Genomic DNA, 24,926 nt, shown 5'->3' on the forward strand with positions numbered 1-24,926 from the left:
CTTAAAATGCTATAAGGTGGTAGTGTGTAGATACTATTACTTCTATTTTCCTATGGAAGGAATGAAGTTCAGCAAGCTTGATGATTGCTCAAATCATGCAGCTAATAAATGGCATAAATGTGACACACTCAGATTTTCTGACTCAGAAATATTGACAATTTCTAAAACTTTGTATAACTGTTAGGCTATTTAAAAAGTCTTATGTAATTAAAAATAATTTTGTAATAGACCTGATTTGACTCTCGTTCTTCTTTATTTCTTAAAACTAGAACTATTTTCCCAGGAATGCCCATCATTAACCACTCTATTTCTCTCTTCCCTTGATAACTTAAACTTACATTTCTTATAGCCCCTGCTGCTATACTTTCATGTCTTACAGATTCTGCCTGTCTTCCCCTTTAGCTGAAGATGCTTTATTTGGTATTAGTCATTATGTAGATTTTTCCCCTTTTCCCAGTATTCTATGCGGTCCAGTTTGTGAATAGATAAAAACACAGCTAGAGGAAGTGCCCTTGTTTCTCTCCTTGATCAATGTGAATTTTCTTTCTTTCATGGAGTGGTCTGGTTTATTTCATGATTCGTTGGAACATAATAAACTCTCTCCTCCCCTTCCTTTGTATGACATATGAAGGATTAGAACTGCTGTTCCAGTTAACCTGTCCTCTGTTCTTAACTTCCTTACTGGGTGGAGGTCAGTGCCCCAGTACAGCCAGCACTCACTGAGTTCTCTTCAAATCAATTAGGGAAGTCTAATCTGAGTTGTGGGATCTTTTGATTTAGTTCTGGATGTTGCTTTATGGCTCTAATTTTTATATTAGTGCAAACATACTATTTCTCTAGTTCTTGAGTTGGAATTTTTAAACAATCACCAGAGCTTCAAACTTTGCAGGATTTGAAGCAGCTATAGGTACAGGAAAAGAAAAAACTTCCCATCTCAAATATGCTTGATGCAGGGGTTCCTTCAACTTCTTACAGGGGCTACTTTTGAGCTAAGAAGAGTGATTGTTATACTGTACTGGTGATTTTGATATGTGTTATTTGGGGACTAATCCAAAGAGTACCTAAGAATCTTTAACTCCAGATATATAGCGAAAAACACATGAAAAGATATAGGTTAAGTAAATGACTTCCCAATTACTGCAGTGATGCCTGCTTGTTTCTTAATGTTTACTTTGATCTGCTATTTTCTACTAATCGGTGCTTTATTTTACAGTAGCAGTAACAAAAATAATAGTAAATAACAAAAAAATTACTGAGAGTTTACTATGTCTGAGGCATGATTCTAAACATTTTACATGTATTAGCACAAAAACTTGGTCAACAGAGTACCATTGGTATCCTCATTTTACATATTTGAAAACTGAGGCACAGAAAGATTAAGTAATTGTCCTAAGTCACACAGCTCTATATGGTGAAGACAAGACTGCCAGTCAGCCAACCTAGCTCCAGAAAACCATATACTTATTCACTATATATTATATTATTATTATTATTAAATGTACTCACAATGTTGGAATTTTTAGAGGTATGGCAGGAAAGCACGAAAGAAACTTGTGTCTTAGACTGTATTAATGCGTTTTTTATTCCCTTCAAACAAACTCCTGCTGTTCCAACTTGCATGTTTATGCACTGGCCAACTTTATTTCATTTTTATTAATTTCTACACTTTGCTACCTACCTAAGGTGTATATGTGTATATGTACATATATATAAAATAAATTGTTAAAGGAGATATTCTTGCATAAGTCCTCTGTTTAGACCTCTAAAATCTTTGAGGTTAGAGAGTGTGCCTTGTGAATTTTCTGAAAGGTTGACTTGACCTGTCTTTGAAGGAAGCCCAAACCAGGAAGTAAAAGAGAGTGAGAGGAACAAAATTAACCAGAGCAGTGACGAGAAGGATTCTCAGTAGTTGTACGGACAATGAATGCAAGTGAATAAGTGAGGTAAAAGGTTTAAAACACAAGTACTAAAAAAAAATAGTTTACATAGTACAAATATTCTTATCTAGGGAGAAAAAATTGGGAATGTTAGGAAATAAAAGCTAGTCTAATGGTATTAGAAATTTAGGATTAATTTTTATAAATCAGAGAGAAAAGAAAACTTAAATTTCTGCAAAGAGCTATAGATATATGCAGGAAAGAAATTGGAATCCTTACTACGGAACTTCAGAAAAATGAAGGAAAAAGGAAGGAAAAGTCAAGGAGATGGATTGGGAAAAAAATGTGACAAAGCAGTGAAAAAATAACAAGAAAGAAAAATATTGAGGGTGCAATATTTACAAAGATATTCCCATGATTTTTAATGACTAAAAGCCACAGATACATAAAATGTGAGAGAAAGGCAGAGTTGAGTCATTCCCACAGCTGGCTGCTGAAGGAAAGGCTGCAATGTTTCTTTATTATGACAACTGACCAGCCAGATAAATTATGATTCAGTAAGTTACAGATGTGGGAAATGGAGTGGAAACGTACAAGGGACTCAGCAAACTGTAAACCTGCATTGGCTTTATCAGTGGACTCATGTTGAGTCCATCTACTTGATGAACATCCTTATCAGCCAGCAAATATAAATGACGTATGGGAATAATATTTCAAGGAATAATGACACAGCTTTATCTAGTATTCTTCTAAGATCTGGCTTATTAAATATTAAATATCAAAGCTGTAAATTATAGTAGCAGCTTTATATAACTAAATTAAATTCAAACAAAACCTAATTTCCTTAATCATTGGCTGTAATCCTCCAGGAACATATGCTATTAACTCAACTACAAATGGCACTGAAATTGTTTGACTTCAGTTAAGTTATTTGATATCAAATTCTAATCCAGGGCACACTTCTCTGTAAATCTCCTATAGGGATTTTAATACTTCTACAATTATATTGGCTTCTTACAGAGTAATCTTTTCATGCTCTTATTTCTCACTCCTTTATCCAATTTCTTTTTTTCATACTCTTATTTCTCAGTCCTTTATCCAATTTCTTTTTATTTTTTCTCTCAGAGCATATTCTAGGTCAATTTTTCAAGACAAACTCCTGTGGAATTAAAAAAAATGATCCCAAATGATCACCAGAGTTAACATAACCTAAGATTCTGCACAGAGAAATAATTAAACTTAACTGGGAGTATTTTTAGTTCCAATTAACTGTCTATGGCCATTTATGTCAGGACAAACCCAAAATAGTAAAAAAAAAAAAAAAAAAAAAAAAAAAAGTGATCCATATAATTCGGCTCATTGTCCCCATGGCCAAATGTTTACCTTGGAGTTTGCTCAGTGATGAAGTGCATTGTGTCTATTGTAATTACGAACAAATGGCTTAAGTGAATTTATTTTGTGCTCTTCTTGGACAAATGTTATCTATTTTTTAAATAGTCCATTATGGTCACAGACTAAATAATACATGATTAAGAATCTAAAATTGCTTAAAGCAAAAGATTTTGAGAAGGAGAGAAGAATTAGTTCATTCTATGGGGATGTACACAGCAGTACACAGATGAGAATCCTGGCAAAAGTAGATGCCTGGGAAGTTTGGGCTTCTGCTCAGAAGCAGTGATGTGATGCATGGGGAGACTGCTGTTGACAGACACTTAGAAGAAGGAGAGTAATTAGTTCAGGTTTTAACCCTAGATGTCAGCCTTCCTCAGCGTGAGGATGGGGCAGTCCAGGACTGCCTTGAATCCAACGAGATGGCAATTCAAGATAGTGGGCGTCAGCAAGAGGAGATGGTTGCTTTCCCAGAGAGCAAGAGGTCATAACTATTCCCCTCTGCATCCAAAGGCTGAAAATTCTTACATGTTATTTTCTCCAGCTCAGACTTTCCCAGCCTTAAGGTTTTTCCAGACTCGTTTTTTGCTTGCCTATCTATATCTTCACTTGGAGGCCTAATAGGAAGATCAACATGAAGTCGGCTCCTCTTATAGTCAGGGTCTCATCACGGGATATCTGGCATCCTTGAAGGTTAACTTTTGTCTAAGCAGGCAAGTTTAATGAGGAAACAGTTTACAGAGGTGTGGGTAGAATTAATGGAGCCAATACACGATGCTGAAGCACCCAAGGATTGGTAACATTGGGAAGCTGTTATCTCCTTTAAGCCTACATGTAGGGAGGGACAAGGGCAAGGAAGTCAGAGAAAGATTTGATCCACAGAACAGAGTCTACTTGATTGAAGCCGTAACCCCAGAAGGCAGTCACTGGCAGAAATGAGGTTAGACAGGAAGGAATCAGAAGGAATAAATTCTCCTATTTTTCTTTCCTCCTGTCTCCTGCTGTTATCTCACATATATGCACATCTGTGGAATACACACATTATCTGTCTATCTATTGGGGCGGCCAAAAAGTTTGTTTGGGTTTTTCCGTAACATCTTATGGAAAAACCTGAACGAACTTTATGGCCAACCCAATATCTATCTACCTACCTACCTATCTATCTGTCCATCTATCTATCTATCTATCCATCTATCTACCTATCTATCTATATTGATCTCTTATCCATATAAATTATAGAGACAAATTCCTCATTCATATATATTTATATAAGCATGTATACATGTATGTATAAGTCAACTTTGGTCTATATTTTAAGTAAACATAAGAATCAATGTCTGTACTAGTTACTGTAGATATCTAGGCTGGTTGATCTTTACATGCGGCAACTGGCTTTGAACTCTTACTTCTAATAGGGTCCCTCCAATGCCTAACAGTGGAGTCCCCAAAGGCTGAGTTCTCAACCCTCAACTCTTTCCCTTCATGTTCTATTCTCAGAATTCAACTATTGCCTTTATGCTATTGTGGGCTCTGACCTCAAGGCAAGTCATAATTCACAGGAACAGTATTTGATTAGGAGTGCAGAATTTAAAATGAGGTCTCTCTTGTGCTACGAAAAGGTGTAGAATTAAAAATTAAATAGACTCACTTTTGCCCTTTCTTGATGAAACCTGAAGCAACCCAAACAAAACAAACAAAAAAGAGAAAGGGAGCAGGTGGTCCATCAAGCTAGCAGTGAACGTCCAAATTACATTCTTCACACTCGCCTTGGTTTGCTCTGTAATCCTAAGTCTTGATCGAGTGTGGTTTAAGTCATATGTAACTCCAATATTCCCCGGTCTCTCCAGCTTGTGGCTCTCCAGCTTAGGGTAAAGTCACCAAAGGAGTCTTTCCTCAAGTCTCCGAGGGCCGTTGGCTGTCAGGCATGATTGAAACTCCCTCCAATCAGTGCTCTTGAGACAGAAGATCATCTCCATAAGTGCCAGGACTGCACTTAGAGCTTCATTGCCACTTGCCTCAGACTCTCTGGTTCTCTTCTTTAAGACAGCAGGAAAACGCCTTTCCTTTCTCACCCCTATGCTTACAGGGGATGTCCCATGGTGGAGTGGCCTGGTCCCCTAGTGAGAGCCGGTTGTAATACTCACCCAAGGCATATAGGTGACTCAGGGCTGGAGGGGTTACAGAACACGCAGGACCTCTCCTTCCTCCCCTACTTGGGCTGCTCACCTGAGTCTGACTCACAGAGGCACAATCCTTCATCCAGCTTTTGGTAAGTGATTTCTCTCAGGGGCCCTCCTACACTTTGTCTCCGAACTTAAACTCACAGCCTCCAACCCCAAGCCGCATCAGGCTACGTCCCTGCTGTGGATGAAATTCAAGTCCTTGGAGACTTACGGGTCCCACAGAAGCCTGGAGCGTGGCTAGGTCTACGAGTTTGGAACGTACAGAGTTGGGGGTGACTGTGGAAATGAAGGAATGAACAGCCTCTTTCTCTCTGAAGTCAGGAGGGCAAGTTTCAGCAGCCGTGTACAGCGTGGGGCTGGGAGGGGCGGAACGGCGGCAGGGGGTTAGAGATGGGGCTCGAGGCGTGCAGGGAAGGGGACAGTCATCCGCCTTCCGTGCCAGCAGGTCTAAGTCTCAGCTCTGCCCTCAGGATTCCTTGATGGGTTTCTGTGGACAGCCACACTGAGGTTTCATTCCTTGTAATCAATTTTTAGCTTATTCCGTTAAGGATATTTTCATCTGTGACTAAATTTTTCAGCTCTTAGTAGTCTGAGAAAATGGTAAAACTTGTCTTGAGTGCCCTTGACTCAAAATTGGATTTGGTTGATTCATAAGAGACCATTTTTGAACTTAATCTTGAGTTTCTTATAAAAAGTACCACTGTCTATTAACCTACTCCGTACTGTTTCATCATTCATCAGTCATTTTACCAACCCATCTTAGGAAATTTGTTGTTGTCAGAAGGGCATCGATTTGATAGGAGTTAGTAACTTAGCAGGAGCTGTGTTGAGATACGATTTTTCTTAAGGCTCTATGGGAAACAAAGGCAGCATTGGTATAATTCTTGGATCTTGGGCTTGTTAAACAATTCCTTTCTTTTTCTCCCTACATTGGGGATTTTTAAAAAATGCAGCAGTAAGAATTGCAGTCAATTTCATGCTCAATACAAAATATTATGAACTGAAAAGTTCTGGAGGCTTCAAAGAAAAAAAAAAAAAAGGAACATACGGCTCATTTTAAAGGCATAAAGCTTACCTATTCCATTAGGTAACTTGGAGAGTATACCTTCAGCCATTGCTGCGAAGTCTCCACAATTTTCTGAAGGAAGTTACTCTTCAAACCACACTGCTGTTTAATAAAAAGAAAACATGCCGTAGTCATGGTATTTGCGCAATATTTCTGCATTATCAATTTCTGACCCAGAAAGGAAAACAAAAAACAAAAAACCCTTTAGTTTCCCCAAGGAAAGTCTGTACCAATCTATTAAATGAATCTATCATTGTGCCTACTGGAGAGTTTAGAAATAGTGTCAGAGAGAAATTGTGCTGCTTTTATTTACAGCTTCCTAGGTCATCTCCAAAAGCTATGAAGGCAGTACAGTGAAAAACTGAAACAGTGAGCGATGCCGTAGATGCCACTCTGCTTGGATTTTCTTTAGGACTTACAGCATAAAGGTGGTATATTAACATTGAAAATATTTCAAGAGCTCTCTTCAACTTTGTCAAAAAAGTAGTTTTGCCCAAAGAATGAAAACCAACTCCTTACAAATATAGGGGCCTTGCAACAAATTAGGGTCTTGGAAGTTGTGTGATTAAACACACACATACACAGAGACACCAGACACTGTGTTTGTCAGTCTAGTTTATCTTCTAGGCATGCGTCGATTGCAAACTCCTTAGACCTAAATCGAATCTTCTACAACTCAGCACGTAGCACAATGTCAAGACATCAGGATAACCAGGCCATGGCACCTGCTAGCTCTGCTGACAGCCAAAGATGACAAGTGAAAAAGCATACACTCTCCCCAGTGAGGGAGGAGTAACCTCCAGGTAAGCCTATATGTATAGTTGGGTTTCTGCTAGAACCTCCAAATAAACTTTTTAAAATCAATGCTTTTTGTCATTACAACCCTAAAGATTCAGAGGAAGAAGTCCCCTAGCCCCACCCTGGAACCCAGGTCACTCGCTAGAATACTACCTGCATCTTTTCCCCATTGTGTCGCAAAGGCTCAGCATATGGTAAGCTTTCCATAAAATGGACTGACCTTCTCCTCTCTCTCCCAGTCATCCCCCTACTATTAGCAACTTTGCCATGCTACCCCCGAAACAACATGGGAAGATTCAGCAATTTATAATTTATAATCCAGCCCTCAAAATATCAGGAAGGGTATTTTGGGTCTATGCCCAGCCTTGAAGTTTAACAGAATGGATTAGCACATGCAGACAATTATTGCACTGATATACTTTGAATAAATTCCCTCTTCTGTGATAGTAACAAACGTCCTCAGGTAGGGCTGTGGTCATTACATTAGTCAGCTCAGGACAATACAACATACTGGGTGGTTTAAACAACAGTCATTTATTTTCTCATAGTTCTGGAGGCTGAAAGTCTAAGATCAAGGTGACTGCAGGGTTGGTTTCTAGGGAGGCCTCTCTTCCTGGCTTGTGGATGGCCACCTTCTTGCTACGTCCTCATATGGGCTTTCCTCTGCGCATGCACAGATTGAGCTAGAGACCTCTGGTGTCTCTTCCTCTTCCTATAAGGACACCTGTTCTATAAGATTAAGGCCCTACCCTTATGACCTCATTTAACCCTAATCACCTTCTTAAAAGCCCTATTTCCAAACACAGTTACACTGGAGCTTAGGGCTTCAGTATACAAATTTTGAGGGAACACAGTTCAGTCTATAACATTCCACCCTCATAGAACTTAAGTTATGACATATCAGTGAGAAGAGTAAATATCACTCAAGGGTTTTCCGTCCTCTTCTGGGAAAAGGCTTAGTGTGTTTTGGCTGTACACAGGACAACTGTGTCATGTTACGTATAAGGATGACATTGTTATTTACCTTACTTGGAGATTAAGTATGGCTTAAGGAGAAGTATATGCATGACAAGTTGACAAGAGGTGGACTCGTGATGATTAATTTTGTGTGTCAATTTGACTGGACCATGGGATGCCCAGATATTTGGTCAAACATTATTCTGGGTTTTTCTGTGCAGGTGTTTTGGGTTCAGATTAACATTTAAATTGGCAGACTGAGTACAACGGATTGCCCTCCATAATGTGGATGAGCCTCGTCTAATCAGGTGAAGGCACGCATAGAACAAAAGGCTGATTCTTCTACAAAACAGAGAGACTTCTCCTGCTTGAGAGCCTTCAGAGTGGAACCTCTGTTCTTCCTGGTTCTACAGCAGGCTGCCATTCTTCAGACTCCAACTGGGATACAGACTCTGCAGATTTTGGACATGCCAGCCTCCGTAAGCACATGAATCAATTTTTTATAAGTAATACATACATACATAATACGTACATACATAAATCCTTTTTTTCCTGGAGAACTCTGACTAACAGTCATTCATGCATTTCAAAGGCTGGCTATCGCCCACTTGTCACTTAATCATGTATACACACATTTATTGTAAATGTTTCCTGTGTAGTCATGTTCGCTTTTGTTGTTGCAAAATTTAGGAATCAGACAATCCTAGCCAGAGTTCCCACAGTTCTTTGACTCCTACTTTGAGTCAGAAATTTGAGTGGTTATAAAATATTCAGATGACTGCAAAATATCTCCTTAATTCTCTAACTTACCAGCTGCATGAACTACGTACGACGAATTATCTGCACTGAAATCCAGTTCCTCATTTCGCAATGGGGATAAAAATACATCCCCTTTCTATACGGTGAGATCGCTTTAGAATCTCATGGGATGACTCATAAAAGCTCTTCTAAAGATACGAAGTGTCATCACATCACTGGCTGTATTGCTATTACTGCATGACATGCATATGCATTTGTAACTGTGGGTTTATTTTGAATTAAAAATTCCCAATCCTTAGGAAACAGATCTTATCTCTTATTATGACAAACACCTTAGGTTAAATGAAGGATGGTTACTAAGTGGCTCATGTGCTGCTACCCTCCCTGCCCACTGCCCTGGCCAGTATCCAAAGTCTACCAGGGATGCACTTTACCACTGAGCTTGGGAAGAGCTTTAGAATTCTTCTAATGTCTTGTATTCCTGGCCGCCACTACCAGTGGACCTGAGTAGGCACACAAGTGGATACCTTGTTGTCATCTCTGAATTAGTTATTAATTAATCAATTCTGTGGGCCCTATGGACCTGCCAAAGGAATGTCTAGATTACTGTTAATTTATATAATGCAACATAGATCTACGGAACAGTGAGGAACATATGTGCAACCTTAATTGCTGCATTTAGCAGCCATTAACTTTGCAGCTGTGTCCCACAGCCTTTGTGACCTTGGTGTTTGGAAATACAGACATGTCTGCTCTCCTCTGCAAATTTCTTTACAAATTCTGCAGGTCGTGGGAGCTGTCTTTGTAGAGGGGAGTTTTTTGAAAGGGAACAAGAAATCAGAGACACTGTGCCAAGAGAAGAAAATAGGCTAAATTATCTACCTTCCTCACCAACTAGAGGCACAACTAGTCCTTCTGGGGCTGTTTTCCCAATTCTTCTTCAGATTACACAGAAAAAAACAGAGTTCTCTTACTAAAGTTAGCCTAAGGTTTTATGTTTCTTTTTTCACTGAGTCATACAAAAGAAACAAAACACATTCAGCTCAATCAGAATCTAACCAATCATACAGCGTTATTAAACATAGCATCCACCGAAAGAAAATAAGAACTCCTTGCCCAGGAAGGATGAATGCCAAGAACAGAGTAATTTTCTGGCTTTGTCTTTCGTATCTATACATTTTATTTTTGTGCAACTCACTACGTTCCTGAATAGCTGTTGATGTTAAACATTGGGGGAAACTTACAAATGGGCAGTGAAATGCCTTAGGGATTACCAGATGTTAGCTAGCCACACTCCGTGAGAACCTTACTCACATCTGTTTTTGACCTCCAGAGTACATAAAACACTTTCTTTTCTCTACTCTTATTCAATCGCCTTATTTTTGTGGCCAAGTATATACTGGATGCAAAAACTTTTCAGACCAAAACTTGGCATGTGAACTCTTGATTTGGCTGCAGTTGGGTTACTACCAATTTGCAAAATAAAGTATGAATAATAATCCAAAAGCTGTAAGAGTGCAAGCAAAGTAAATCTTTACCATCTTATCAGGGAATATAAATCATTCTGGCACATACGTCAACCTTAATTTCTGTGTAAAAGTTCCAGATGTAGTTACGACTCTATTTTATCAACATAACCAACTTGTTAGGAATAATGAGAGTGAAAGACTCCATGGATCTCATGAATGGCCCTTCCTCATGAACACAATCTGAGCCCAGAGCCTTGGAATTCTATTGAGTTCACTTGACAATGTTGCCTCTATACAGGTTTTCCAAGTCTCTTTGTTCCTGTCCCTTAACTCAATTAAACGCCTTTTCCCTCTACTTATTTTCCGCCATGTACACGCCTCCTCTTGACCTACAAACAATAGATTAGCCTTTTGGGGTGCAATCAGGGCCAAAAAGGGAATTTTTTTAAGAACACATACCTGCAGTAATGATTTAGGATACCAACCTCCACTATTTTTTTTGTATTTCAAAGTAGGCTTCAACATGAAACTCCTGCTATGGGTTTTTTCAAAGCTAAGCTGTTGGTCATATCAGACTACCACTGATGCTCTACCTGCCTGGCACCTGGGCATCACCACCTCTCTCTGTCCACTGTGTGCAGGTCTTGTGTAGACTGGTCAGACCACCTAGGATTCTCAACCACAGTCAAAGTTGGCTCTCCTTTATTAGGTACCACTTACTGTGGTCCAGGTGCATTACCTTCTCCAGTGCCACAACAGCCTGTTAGAGCAGAACTCTTAGAATGAGGAAAGGGAGGCCTAGATTCATGTACTTGCCTGTAGTTACATAGTTAGGTCACTTGGTACCTAAGCCCTTCACCGGGAGCTGCTTCTTTCCTGGCCGTATTAGAAGCATCAATTCTGACCATTCCTCCCATTTCTGCAATCCTTGGTCATTGAACGAAAGGTATTGCCACCCCATCTCCTCTCCCTGGTGTTTTCTTTATCCCCTACTGTTCTTCAATTCTGTACCCCTGAACAATCCCAACCCCCCAGGTGCATTCTCCTGGCACCCTATCGAGCTTTTGCCTTCAGCTAAGTGTCATCCTCTGCCAATGTCATCTGGGTTGAACATCTTCTGCCTCTCTTTATTTTTTTATTTTTTTATTTTTTTTGTGTGTGTGTGTAGTACGCGGGCCTCTCACTGTTGTGGCCTCTCCCGTTGCGGAGCACAGGCTCCGGACGCGCAGGCTCAGTGGCCATGGCTCACGAGCCCAGCCGCTCCACGGCATGTGGGATCTTCCCGGACCTGGGCACAAACCCGTGTCCCCTGCATCGGCAGGCGGATTCTCAACCACTGCGCCACCAGGGAAGCCCCCTTCTGCCTCTCTTAAACCTCCAGACATCTCCTTTCTTTACTCAGAAGCTTGACACATGGATTGGTTTTCTTTTCTAACAAGTTTAGCTTTAAGAGACTGTGACTTTCTCTATTCTTACAGGACCATTGGCTTTCATGTCGCCTTTATTTTCTTCCAGTCTGCTGACTTCCTCCGTTCCCTTTTTGCCCTGCCCATGACCTTTACAGCTGAGGTCCGAACAGCAAGTGTTCACCATCCTTGGTTCTCTTAGATCCCCACACTCTGCTGACCCTGTCTGGGAAAACTGAACCCACGATGAAGGCTACAACCTACTTTCTCTGTGCTCTCTACAGCTGGACAGTTGAAGGCTGCCAGAGGAAGCCGCATATTCCTGCATGTTGGTGCTAATGCTAGCTTGGCATGTTCATTAACCCTTTACTTGCTTTGGATTAGAGTCCACTCTCTTCTCCCTCATACAGGCCCAAGGCTTTACCACACTCCTAAAGATCCCCACCCAGCGCCCTGCCCCCACTGTCAGCACACGGCCTCACGCCCTACCTACTTCACTGTGGCGAAGGCTCCTTGAGCCTGATCTCTGTCAACTTCCCGTCTCCTTTCAGATTTTGCCTTATCTAAATCCACATGCTTCCTTCCCTCCTTGCAATCTCAGAGGACAAGGAGTCTCTTCTCCTGCCTGGAATCCCTTCCCCCATCTCTCCATTTGGCTAACTCCTCACTCCTCTGTTAAGGCATCTCAGATGGTCACTCTTCCAAGACGGGCTCCGTCGAGCCGGTCCCATAGTTGGGTCAGGTGACTCCCATGTACCCTGGTGCTTCTGACGTGCTAGTGTAAAGCTGCTTAAGTGTGTGCTGCCTGGACCAGGCTGGGGAGGTCCCCAAGGTCAAAGACCTGATCCTGCTCACCTTTAAATCCTCAACGGAGTGCAGGCCTGTCACCTAAAAGGGACACAGTTTTACTGATTTGTTTTTGTTATCAACTTCCTTCCTTAACTGAGCTGGATGTGTTTTCTGTAACAGTCTAGACAAAAAAAAAAAAAAAAAAATCCCGCCTCCCCAAAAAACCCCACCAGACTAACAGACTCAATAAGGACGTCCTATGCTTTTACATCTCATTTCTATTAAAAAGAAAGATTTTATAGATAATGCAGTAAATAACATATATTATGTGTGTATATATATATATTTATACATATACACATACATATTCATAATTTTTCTAGTATTTTATGTGCAATAAAAAATATCTTTTGTTTTCCATGCTTAACACTATTATAAACTTTAAATAAGTCACCTGCCCATGCTGGGCCTCAGTTTGCAAAGTGAGGAGGCTGGACTTGGTAAGCTCAGTGAACTCTTCAGTAATGAGATGAATGTTTGATGACAATGATAATCAAGCAGAGACTCTAGGCTTGGGCGACAGCAGAAAAATAATTGACTCTGCTATTCTAAAAGTATTTTCAGGGCTTCCCTGGTGGCGCAGTGGTTGAGAGTCTGCCTGCTAATGCAGGGGACACGGGTTCGTGCCCCGGTCCGGGAAGATCCCACATGCCGCGGAGCGGCTGGGCCCGTGAGCCATGGCCGCTGAGCCTGTGCGTCCGGAGCCTGTGCTCCACAACGGGAGAGGCCGCGAAAGTGAGAGGCCCACGCACCGCGATGAAGAGTGGCCCCTGCTTGCCACAACTAGAGAGCCCTCGCACAGAAATGAAGACCCAACGCAGCCAAAATTAATTAATTAAAAGTATTTTCAAATTATCACATAATTATTTCCTTACCTGACATTTCTAAAAGCTTTTGAATTTATAAGCTGCTTTCAAATTAAATGAAATAATCAGATAAATTCTTGTATTGGTATATCAATTTCCGTTTTGAAAATACACTTTTAAATTTTATAATAATTTTAGATTTACGTAAAGTTTGCAAAGATAGTGCAGATGGTTCCTGTATACCCCTCATCTGGTTTCCCTCTTGTTAATATCTTACATTACTACCAACTAAACTCTAGACCTCATTTGGACTTGACTAATTTTCCATCCTCCTTTTTCTGTTCCAGGATCTCAATGAGGACACCACATTCATTCATCATGTCTCATTAATTTCCTGTGGGCTGTGAGAGTTTCTCAGTCTTTGCTTGTTTTTCATGACCTTGATGGTTTCGAGAAGTACTGGTAGGGTATCCTGCAAAATGTCCCTCAATTTGAGTTTGCCTGATGTTTTTCTCACGGTTAGACTGGGGTTATGGGTTTTGGGGAGGAAGACCCCAGAGATATAGTGCTATTCTCGTCACATCATATCAAGGGAATGTACCCCAATGTGACTTATCACTGTAATGTGAACCTTAACCTCAGTGTCCTTTTATGGAGCAATTTCATATTCGTTACCTCATGTGACTCTTTTAAGGATCATGGCATATACAAGCCTGGCGTCCCCAGCTCCATTTTACAAAGGAAGACCCTGAGTTGGGGGTTGGAGCCAAGGCATTATGACTGTCACCCTATCAATCTCTCCCTAGCCCCCTGATGATCTCTTCTAATTCACACCTAAAAGAAGCATTTATAAGAAACATCTTGCGATGCTTTCCTGTATACATTCATTTTAGTGCTCCTGTGGTTAAGAATTTTCATGATTAAATGCTACATGGTATCTTCATGACTACAGCTATAATCCTAGGCTTACAATCCTAGGCTTATTTGGACAAATCCAAAATGGATCAACATGTCCAATCAACCAGTCAAGTAACCAACTAATCATTATTTAAATTCACATTTGGAATGAACTTTCTTTTTTCAAACAGATTACTTGGTGTTTGATAGTCAGACTTTATTTTCTGAAAGATTCAAGCTTTCTTACCAGACCCCCAAAATCTTTAAAAGAAAGTTGTTTCTTCATCTGTAAAATAGGCTTGTGATTTACACAAGCGCTACTTAACCCATAGATTTATATCCTCATTTTGCAAATGAGAAAACTGAGGATCAGCGAGATAAAGAAACACCAAAGTTTACACAGGTCATATCCTTGAAGCATTTACTTTGCTAGGGCTGCCATAATAAAATACCACAGACTGGCTTAAAAGAACAGATATTTGGGACTTCTCTGGTGGTCCAGTGGTTAAGACTTGATGCTCCCAATGCAGGGGGCCCGGGTTTAATCCCTGATCAGGGAACTAGATCCCACATGCCGCAACTAAAATATCCTGCATGCCTCAATGAAGATCCTGCACGTGGAAACAAAGATCTCACATGCCCCAACTAAGACCTGGCAGAGCCAAATAAATTTTATAAATAAATATTTTTAAAAAAAGAACAGATATTTACTTTCTCACAGTCTCACAGTCCTAGATCACAGAGAGCAGTTTGCTTCTGTCTGAGGCCTCTCTCCTCGGCTTGCAGACAGCCGCCTTCTCGCTGAATCCTCACATGGCCTTTCCTCTGTGCGTGTACACTCCTGTTGTCTCTGTGCACCCAAATTTCCTCTTTTTATAAGGACACCATTCAAATTGGATTAGGACCCACCTTAATGGCTACATTTTAATTTAATCACCTCTTTAAAGACCTTATCTTGAAATCCACTTACATTCTGAGTTACAGTACTAGGGGTTGGGACTTTAACATATGGATACTGGGAGAACATAATTCAGTCCATAACAGGAACTGTGACTCAAACCCAAGCTGCATGACTCCCAAGCCAAAATCTTAACTATTTAGCTATCCTGGGAGATGAATCTTACACCTTCACGGTAGTAAAACCACCAGTATTTTTAGACTTACTTATCATCACAGCCAATCATGCAGTGTTTCCATTGATCTGTGATCTCCCTCCATGTGATAGAATGAAGCACTGAGCTCATACCAATAACATTTACTACTTTATTATTTACCCCATCATTTACAAGCAGCTGGCCTTAGAAGAGCACTCAGCTATGATGCCAGCTGGGGAATAACATATTTCTGTTTTGGGGTGTTGCTTATTCAGCCCTCACTCGTATCTTCATTTATTTATTCAACAAATATTTACTTGAGTGCTTGCTATAATTTGGGCATTTTTCTAAGCACTTTAGAAATATCAGTCAATTTAATCCTCATAATACATGAAAGTATTATCATTATTCTTATCTTACAGATGAGAAACCAAGGTTCAAAGAGGTTAAGCAACTTGCTAGTCACTTAAGAGGTGGTGACAAGGCTTGAAGAAGGCAACTTGAAGGCAGCCTCACTCCAGACCCTTTGCCTATACTTCAGATTTCTCTTCCTTGCTAGCTCTTAAAGTGTCTGAAGATTGATAATTACCTCTGACTTTTCCTTTTTTAAAAGTAAGAGTAATTATTAGTAACTTAGCAAAGATCTGTTTTTCCTCTACTATTATATATAATGTGAAATAGTTGCAATTAGAGTTCCTATTTAATCCTTATGTTTCAGAACAGTAAATAAATCTGTGAGTTTTCTCGTTCAAATTTGTGATCTAGCAGCTAAGACTTCACCTTTGAAACAACAGAAGAGATTTTTAAAGCCAGAAAGGATTCAATTAAAACAGTGCTAGAAAGCATGGGGGGACAGACCAGGCATTTTGAGGAATTTCAGAAAGACAGAATACAGATAGGATAGGGTCAAATGGAGAAAGTAGAGCAGAAGAAAACAGCCTAAGAGAACAGAGGTGAGCACAGCTCTTTCCATGAGAGCTCCCAAGAAGCTAAAGTCATACCAGCAAGTGTAAAGAGCAGCTGTGCTCAAGGTATTTATTCAATAACTATATTCAGACTGTCTATATTGGGGACCATCGCTACTCCTTACCTAGAGCCCTCAATGATCTCGAGTTAAAATCTGAGAAGTGTTCTTTAAAGAAAGAGGGGGGTGGGCTGGGTGAGACTCCTAGTAAGGGTGTAAAGAGAATCAGAACACACTTGGGGGTGGATGTGGCCCTTGCAGCAGCCAGGGCTGGGGGATGGGGTAGAGGAGAGAAGTCAAGGCAGCTCTACCAAGGCCTGAGTGAGAAGCACTAAGCACTAGCTCTCAGAGGCTCAGGGGAACCCTCCTTACACCGACACCACTGCCTGCTTCTGTGTGAGTGCGTGTGTGTGTCAGAGTGATGTCTGAAGAGGATCAAAATGGGGCTATGGGGGCTTCCCTGGTGGCACAGTGGTTGAGAGTCCGCCTGCCGTGGCAGGGGACGCGGGTTCGTGCCCCGGTCTGGGAGGATCCCACGTGCCGCGGAGCGGCTGGGCCCGTGAGCCATGGCTGCTTAGCCTGCGCGTTCGGAGCCTGTGCCCTGCAATGGGGGAGGCCGCAGCAGTGAGAGGCCCGCATACCGCAAAAAAAAAAAAAAAAAAAAAAAAAAAAAAAAAAAAAAAAATGGGGCTATGGGAGAAATGAACATTATTAGGAGGTTGTGGCTTTTGAGACCAACCTGCAACTTTGGTGGCTCTGGATGCAGACATGACTTTGGATTGCATCACTATTGGGAGGCCATAGGTGGGACCATAATTGTATGCACACTATGTGGATAGTATCAGGTAGGGACATCTCTAGCACTGTAGGTGTAGAAGATTTTTTTAACTGCTCAATATTTTTTTCTTTTTTAAAGATTATTGGACTATTGGCTTGAAGGTTTCAAAGTATTTTTCAAAGCTTCCAGTTTTCTAAAACGGGTTTAGGAGAAAATTAAAAAGAACTAACCTTAAAGTGCTCGTTAATGACAGTTTTGTTTTTCAGATCCAGAGACAACAGAACCTATACTGAATCTAAACCTTCAAAACAGAGAAAAACAAAGATGTGGGGAAGATGTCAGATTGACCTTTCTTTTTTGTTAACCTCTTCCCCTGCAGAGCCCTTCTCAGGAGACCTAAGAAGGAGAAAAGCAACCCCCTAAAGTAGGCAACTGGTCTGGCACCGTCAGCCAGGTCTCAGTCTCCTCCTGGTGAACACAAAAATTTCACAGTACATCCACATCAAGCAAGGCTACTCTGTGAGCGTGATGGATCAAGACAAAAAAATAGGACCACTCTACAATCATGTCTGAACACAGACAAAACATGAACATTGTCCAAACCACAGTAATGACCAAACTTGCCCCACCTATGTAAATTAGCTTTAAGACACTCAATTGTAGAATTATTAACCCTACTTCCTGATAGCATCCAATTTAGAGTAAAGCCCCACCTTCTTCAGACCTCTTTAAAATCACCTAACACAAGCCCAGTCTTTTCTAGTAAGTCTTTTCTAACCTTTCTGACAGCTTCTTAGTGAGACACCCCACAGTTCTCCATGGAGTGTGTACTCCCTCCTTAAAAACGTAAAAAAACCAACTTGTTCAGCAATACATGTGTTCCTGGTGGTGTCGGGGTGGGGGATTTTGACAGGTCTTAGGAATGTCAGGTTTCTCTCCGCACTTTTATTATTACTTGTCTCAGATCATCGAAGAGCAGCTCCCCTGGACTAAGTTTCGTGGTCCAGGCAGTAATTGCCAAGGTTTACCAAGCTCTTAGGACATGCCAGGAGCTTTATATGAATTAACTCATTTTATACTCACAATGGCCCTACGAGTTGAGAGGCTTAGTACCCCGTTTATAGATGAGGAAAGTGAGGTACAAAGGCTATACACAACTAAGAGGCGGAGCCAGGAGTCCAGGACAGCCAGTTGACCCAGTGCTAGGGCTCCAATGTCCACACCATGCTGCTTCCCGCTGTACAGAATCACTGCTGTACAGTCACTGGTCACTGTGCCGTCAGCCTACACTGAAGGGCACTATAAAAAACAGCCCCACGATATCACTGCTAGGTTTCCTGTAAGATATGGAAGAATGCAGACCCACAGGAAAAAAAAGTCTCCTTAATCACAGCACCAGAAATAACTGAGTTTCTTTTAAGTAACTGGATTTTTTTTCACCCAATGAAGACAGTAATTGTATAATTCAGAGATTTCAACCTAATTTAAGACAGGTATGGGATGATTTTAGACTGAATAAACCTAAGCAAGAAAGATATTCTCTTTGAGTTTTACCTTCAATTTTAGTAATGTGGTCAAGAGAGCATTCCTGCTTGGTAGTAAGAGGCCTAGCATTTTTTTTTTGGGGGGGGGGGCGCCTCTCGAGGCATGGGGGATCTCAGTTCCCTCATCAGGGATGGAACAGAGCCCCCTGCAGTGGAAGCACAGAGTCTTAACCACTGGACCACCAGGAAAGTCCCAGGACTAGCATTTCTTTATTTTCCCAGAAAGGGGGAGGTTGAGGCACAGAGGCTTGGAAGGTAATAATATCTAGCAAGATCTCAATAACTTAGCTTCATTTTATTCTATTTATTTTTGGCAATTACCTTCCATTTATAGCCTACTACACTGATTTTCCATTTACAAGTGATAAAAGGATTTCTTTAAAAATTATTTCAGTAAAAATTTGAGTTCATTTAAGGAAAAATGTTAAGTACATAGTGGTACAGGTGGTAGGAGACCCAACAAGGAAACAAAAATCATGAAGGTGCTTTGGGAAACGCTGACTTAGGTTTCCTCTTTGCCTTGGATGCTGGCAAGTCGGAGTTTACTTCATGAGTCATTGATGTCAAGCGTACAGTTCCCCACTCCACGAGTTTCTCCGTCTAACCTAAACCTAGCTTTATCTTCTGTCTCCTCTTCACTGTCCCCTCTGCCCTCTTGTCTTGCCACCCTACTTCCTTTCAGAAAAAATAGTGGGGGGCGGGGGAGACATAATAAAGACTATCTCTTTGCTTTAATAACACCTTGTCCAAACAGTGGAAGTGACCCGGGCTACCCGTCCCCTAAGGGAGGGTCAGGGTGCTCTGGGAAAACCCAGGGTGCCTCATTTCCTCTAGTCCGGGAAAGTTTTAATTCTTCAAACTGGGCTGCAACCGTATTTCTAAACCTGCCTGCGCAGCAGATTCTCCGGCTCTCCCGCGTCCCATCTCTGAGTCACCATGAGAACCTGTTCCTGCAAGAAGTGTGAGTGAATTAAAGTACTTCAGTGGAAAAGGAAGGGAACCCCCCAGCCCCCGACGCCCCCTCCCCCTTTCTGGCTATGCAGCCCCACGACCTTCAGTCCGCCTCCCTCTTTGCAATTCCTCGGAGCGGCGAGGTTCTCGAGGACCCCACGGAGGCCGGGCAGCGGGGGGTCGAGGGCAGGGACGCAGAGAGGCCTCCCCACTCCCCGGGATTGGGAGGGGGATGGGCAAGCGCGGGAGGATAACGCCTGGGAACCCGAGCAGCGCAGCCCCAGACGCCCCGGAAAGCCCGAAAAGCGGGGCGCAGAATCTCCTCTCTTTCAAGAGTTCTCAGGAAGTTTGGGGGAGGGGCGCTCCGCTCGCTGCTGTTCGCGGGAGGGTGAGGGAGGACGACAGCAGCGGCAGGTCTCGAGCTGTCACGTCCCGCTCTCGGGCGGGCTCGGCGGCTCCCGGCGGCGGGGTCTAAGGGGCGCGGGCGCGGGGCGCGGGCAGAGCGCGCCAGGCGGCATGGAGGGGCTGGTCCTGCTCAACGCCCTGGCCACCCGGCTGCTCTTCGTGCTGCACTCGCTGGTTGGAGTCTGGCGAGTGACCGAGGTGAAGAAGGAGCCGTGGTACTGGCTGCTGGCGCTGCTCAACGTCTTGCTTTTTCTGGAGACGGCGCTGACCCTCAAATTCAAGCGCGGCAGAGGCTACAAATGGTGAGCGCACCCTGGGTGAGGGAGGCCACGCCGAGTCCCCGGGTGCCGTCCCCTGCGGCACTCTCAGGAGGCCCAAGAGCCCGTCTCCCCGACGATTCTTTACTGGGATGCGGACCCCCTTTGTCCTCGCTGGGAGCGTCGAAGGAGCGCGGGATGCTTGGGCGTCGCTTGGACACAACGGAGTGCCCCAGAGCAACACGGGGAAGGCTCCGGTTGCAGCCACGCGCCACCCAACCCCAGGTCTGGCAACTCGAAAGATGGGAAGAAAGAAGGGAAGCGCTTGCATGCTCTGCAGAAAGTGCTCCAAAGTGGGAGAGTAGGGGAGCGACGGGGGTGGCATGTGCTTTGCGTTCTGAATTTGGGGTGTGGGTGTGCACGGCTTAGCCTGAATGCATGCAGGGAATGCCCTTCGCCGGGCATGAGCGACTTGTGTAAGGGCTTGTGCACATCGGGCAGCGCTGGGGGGCAGCGCTTCCCGGGGTGAGAAGCCACTCGCAGCACGTCTGTGGTTTCAGCCGCTTCACCAGCCCCGGCATGGCACTAGCTTCAGGTGTCCTCCGGCTTGTTTGCTTCCGAGCCTTGGTTAATGGTCAGCCCATCTTGTCAAATGTGTCATTGCTTGCTTGTTTCCAACAGTCTGCTTAGTTTCACTTAGATTTGTTCTATATCACCTTAGGAAGTTACCTTAGATATGAATGTGTGATTTTGACCTTGGTTTCACTTAACCTGCTTAGGTTCATCTTAATTTGCTCTACCTTGTACTAAGATGGTACTTTTGAGATGAATGTGCATTTCTGAGCTTGTTTGCTCATATAAAGTTTATATAGCATTTACAACATTAAAATAAAAAAGATGGGTTATGATACTGGTGAAGGTACTAGCAGGCAGTGGTTCAGCCTTCACCTCATCGTGCCAAACTGCAGACTCTGCTGTGATGTTTTATTTCCTCCCCAAAGATTTGGATGGCAATCAGACAATTGAGAAAAAGATTCCCTGCCATTTACAAAGAACCTCTATCTCTATGGCTCCACTCCCAGGAAATTTTCAGCCCAAACTTATCTGAGTTAGGCCTCTTTCTGTATTATTTTTTAAAACAATGAGTCTGTGTTTTCATGTATGCCATATTTAAGAAGAATACCGACTGCTATGAGATAGAGGAAAATACTGTTAGCCAATTCAAGAATTATATACATGATGGCATATTAAGAAAAAATAAAAGAAAAAAACCTCTCTGGACAGTTTTACATATTAAACTACAAAAGGCTGTGTATTTCATACCAATCCAAGGGAGAGAATGTGTTGTCTCTTAAAATCATGTGTCTTGCTTAAATTTTCCACTGTCGAAAAATTTCTAGAATTATCAATGAAGAAATTATTCAAGTAGAATCTTAATTTAATACAACAAGGATTGGAGCAATGTCACTGCCCCTCCCCCCATTAACAGCTTATCAAGCAAGAGAGATCTGAGGAACTTTCCAGTATGCCTTTCGGAAATCTCAAAGAAAAATAGTATTAGTTCCCCAAATAAGCCTTACGATTAAAGAAATAAAAGGGAGAAAAGTGTTCACCCAGCAAGCAGATCACATGAGATTGATTTAGTTTTTACTGAGTAGCTTTAATATGCTAAGGTAAAAAATATCTTCAGTAACATGAAGATGAAGTCTGAGGCTTAAATATGTTCCATGGAAAAAGTAGGCCTGCCACCAGCCATCATCAGAGCTTCTGGGAGAAATGTCAACCTCCGAAGAGGCACCAGCTCAAGTGGCCCTGAAATATCCTCCTTCTTCTCCAAGACTGAGGGCTTAGCTCACATTAAGTCAAAATTCCATGCCAGGGCTTCCCTGGTGGCACAGTGGTTGAGAGTCCACCTGCCGATGCAGGGGACACGGGTTCGTGCCCCGGTCCGGGAAGATCCCACATGCTGCGGAGCGGCTGGGCCCATGAGCCACGGCCACTGGGCCTGCGCATCCGGAGCCTGTGCTCCGCAATGAAAGAGGCCACAACAGTGAGAGACTCGCGTACCCGACCCCGCCAAAAAAAAAAAAAAAAATTCCAAGCCAGTTGTGTAGAAATACTGTAGGCAATGGAACCTTCATGTCCGTATCACCACTGACCGCTGACTGACTCAGACTGACATGTAACTTAAAACTGAGAGAGGAAAAAAGGTTGGGCCAAAAACTGGTGGTCAATATGGCAAATTAAACAGGAAACTGGGGACATGTTTGTATATAGAGCATGGATTCAAAATCAGACAGATAGTGGAGTAAAAATCTGGGCTTTCCTACTTACTTGCTGTGAGGCACTGAATAAGTTACTTAACCTTTTTGAGTCTCAGTTTCCTCATCTATAAATACTTATCTCATAGGTTGTTATGAATTAAATGAAATAATATATGTTGATGATCAATGAATAAAAAAGAAATGGTCTTTTCTAGATCCTAGAGTTTTTCTTATTTTTCTTCTTATTAAAAAATATTCTGTGTCCAGTGGACATATTTGCTGTCTGTAAAAGTCAAAAAACTTTACTTGAGAGACTGGCCAATAAACCATTGGTTCAGAGCCAAAAAGCAGAAAATAATTCTCATCTTTATTTCAGAACAGGCCCATGAGGTATATTGTATATTATAGCACTAATTGAAAAAAATTTTTGCTGGCTCAATATCAAGACTATATTTGAGAGTTAGCAAAAAAAAAGAAAAATCCTTGATGGACTTGGCTATTATAAAATTTCAGAAACAAATGACTCTTTGTAAAATGATCTAAACAGAAATGTGATTAGTAATTCTTTGTTCTACTGATGTTACCAAATAAAATCAAGTCCACAAATATCATCATTTTCATGATGGACAAAGGTCACATGCTGTTCTTTTATAAGTTTGGGAAAAAAATCAGAAAGTGGAATGCTAAAAATATATAGAAAATAATCCTGGATATAACATGGTGACACTTAAAAAGGGTTTGATTTGGGACATACTTCATTTCTGGATTGAAGTTTTCTGAGTAAGGCAAAGCATAATTTTTTGTTGTTTTTGAACGTTAAAAAAAGTTGTCATTAGAAAATCAAGGCTGATGGAAAAAAAAAAGATAAAGTAAAAATGATGGCAGTATCTGTACCTCTAAGTAGGAAAATGTTACTACAGAGATCTTTATGTAGATCTACATAATATAAAGGTATATGTATCCTTTTTTCTTGGCTGAGTTGGGTCTTCATTGCTGCGCGTGGGCTTTCTCTAGTTGCGGCGAGTGGGGGCTACTCTTTGTTGCGGTGCGCAGGCTTCTCATTGTGGTGGCTTCTCTTGTTGCACAGCATGGGCTCTAGGTGCATGGGCTTCAGTAGTTGCAGCACATGGACTCAGTAGTTGCAGTATGCGGGCCCTAGAGTGCATGGGCTTCAGTAGTTGTGGAGCATGGGCTCTAGAGCACAGGCTCAGTAGTTGCGGCGCACGGGCTTAGCTGCTCCACGGCATGCAGGATCTTCCTGGACCAGGGATCAAACCAGTGTCCCCTGCATTGGCAGGCGTATTCTTAACCACTGTACTACCAAGGAAGTCCGTATATATGTATCTTTCAATGCATTGGTCTTACATTTTTGACTCTTCCCTATAGAACCAAAAGTACCCATATGCAAAGACATACATACAAAAACACTAATTTTCATCTTGTTAGTGGAAAATAAAGCTAAAAGCAACCTGATTATTCACCAGTAGATTGGTTGAAACATTGTAACATACCCATACTACAGAATATTTTGCTGGTATTAAAAATAATGAGCTAGATTTTATCTACTGACTTTGAGGGATGTCCATGATATGTTGTCAGAAGAATAAAGTTACAGACTTATGTATATTATGGCCTCAATTTTTTAAAAAACAGACTTGTGAAAGAACTACCCTTTGTATCAACCGAATACATTGTCTATTTACTAGTCAAGAAGAAGAAGGAGGGGGAGAGGAGGAGGAGGAGAGGGAGGTGGGGAGGAAGGAGAAGAGAATGAGAAGAAGAAGAAGAAGAAAAAGGAGAAGAGAAAGAAGAAGAAGGAGGAGGAGGAAGAAGAAGGACAACCCTCTCATACTGAAAATCAGTCAATCAATCAATCAAGGCCTGAATGGTGGGCTAAACTCTGTTTACACATGAAGTGAAAATTTCTTTTCTGGAGTATCAGATCCATGAAACTCCTTTAGACTGCTCTGGGCTAGTTTGAACACTGTTCTTTTTATTAAAATTTGCACCTGGCCCCAAATAAATCAAATCTATAGAAATCATGGTGCAATAAACAGAGCTATAGAGGAAAATGTGAAAAAAATTTCTTGAAACGTAGCAAACATATTACACTTGTCCGAAGAATGTTTCTTTAGTTATTCTTTGGATAGGAAAAATGGAACTAGAGCTGCTGAGCTCAGCTGTCCAGGGACAGGCAACATTACATCAACACT

The 24,926-nt window shown here is 41.9% G+C and overlaps 1 protein-coding gene and 1 long non-coding RNA gene across 7 annotated transcripts in view; one reads left to right on the forward strand and one right to left on the reverse strand.

Moving 5' to 3' along the window:
* The window catches only part of LOC136793555 (uncharacterized), a 462,713-nt gene that overhangs the window by 75,916 nt on the left and 361,871 nt on the right, over positions 1–24,926 (reverse strand). For all 5 annotated transcript variants that reach the window (XR_010838968.1, XR_010838970.1, XR_010838967.1 and 2 more), the window contains one exon: positions 6,525–6,617. This is a non-coding gene — a long non-coding RNA (uncharacterized lncRNA). The remainder of the gene's footprint in view (positions 1–6,524; positions 6,618–24,926) is intronic.
* TMEM26 (transmembrane protein 26) overlaps positions 19,923–24,926 on the forward strand; it is a 50,331-nt gene continuing 45,327 nt past the window's right edge. Inside the window, exon 1 of one of the 2 annotated variants that reach the window (XM_059055087.2) lies at positions 19,923–20,494. In XM_059055087.2, the coding sequence (XP_058911070.1) occupies positions 20,304–20,494 (191 nt within the window). In that variant the 5' untranslated portion in view covers positions 19,923–20,303. The remainder of the gene's footprint in view (positions 20,495–24,926) is intronic. The other variant, XM_059055086.2, reaches the window with a different exon arrangement.

The sequence above is a fragment of the Kogia breviceps genome, chromosome 2 (genome assembly GCF_026419965.1).
Source record: "Kogia breviceps isolate mKogBre1 chromosome 2, mKogBre1 haplotype 1, whole genome shotgun sequence".
Lineage (NCBI taxonomy): Eukaryota > Metazoa > Chordata > Mammalia > Artiodactyla > Physeteridae > Kogia > Kogia breviceps.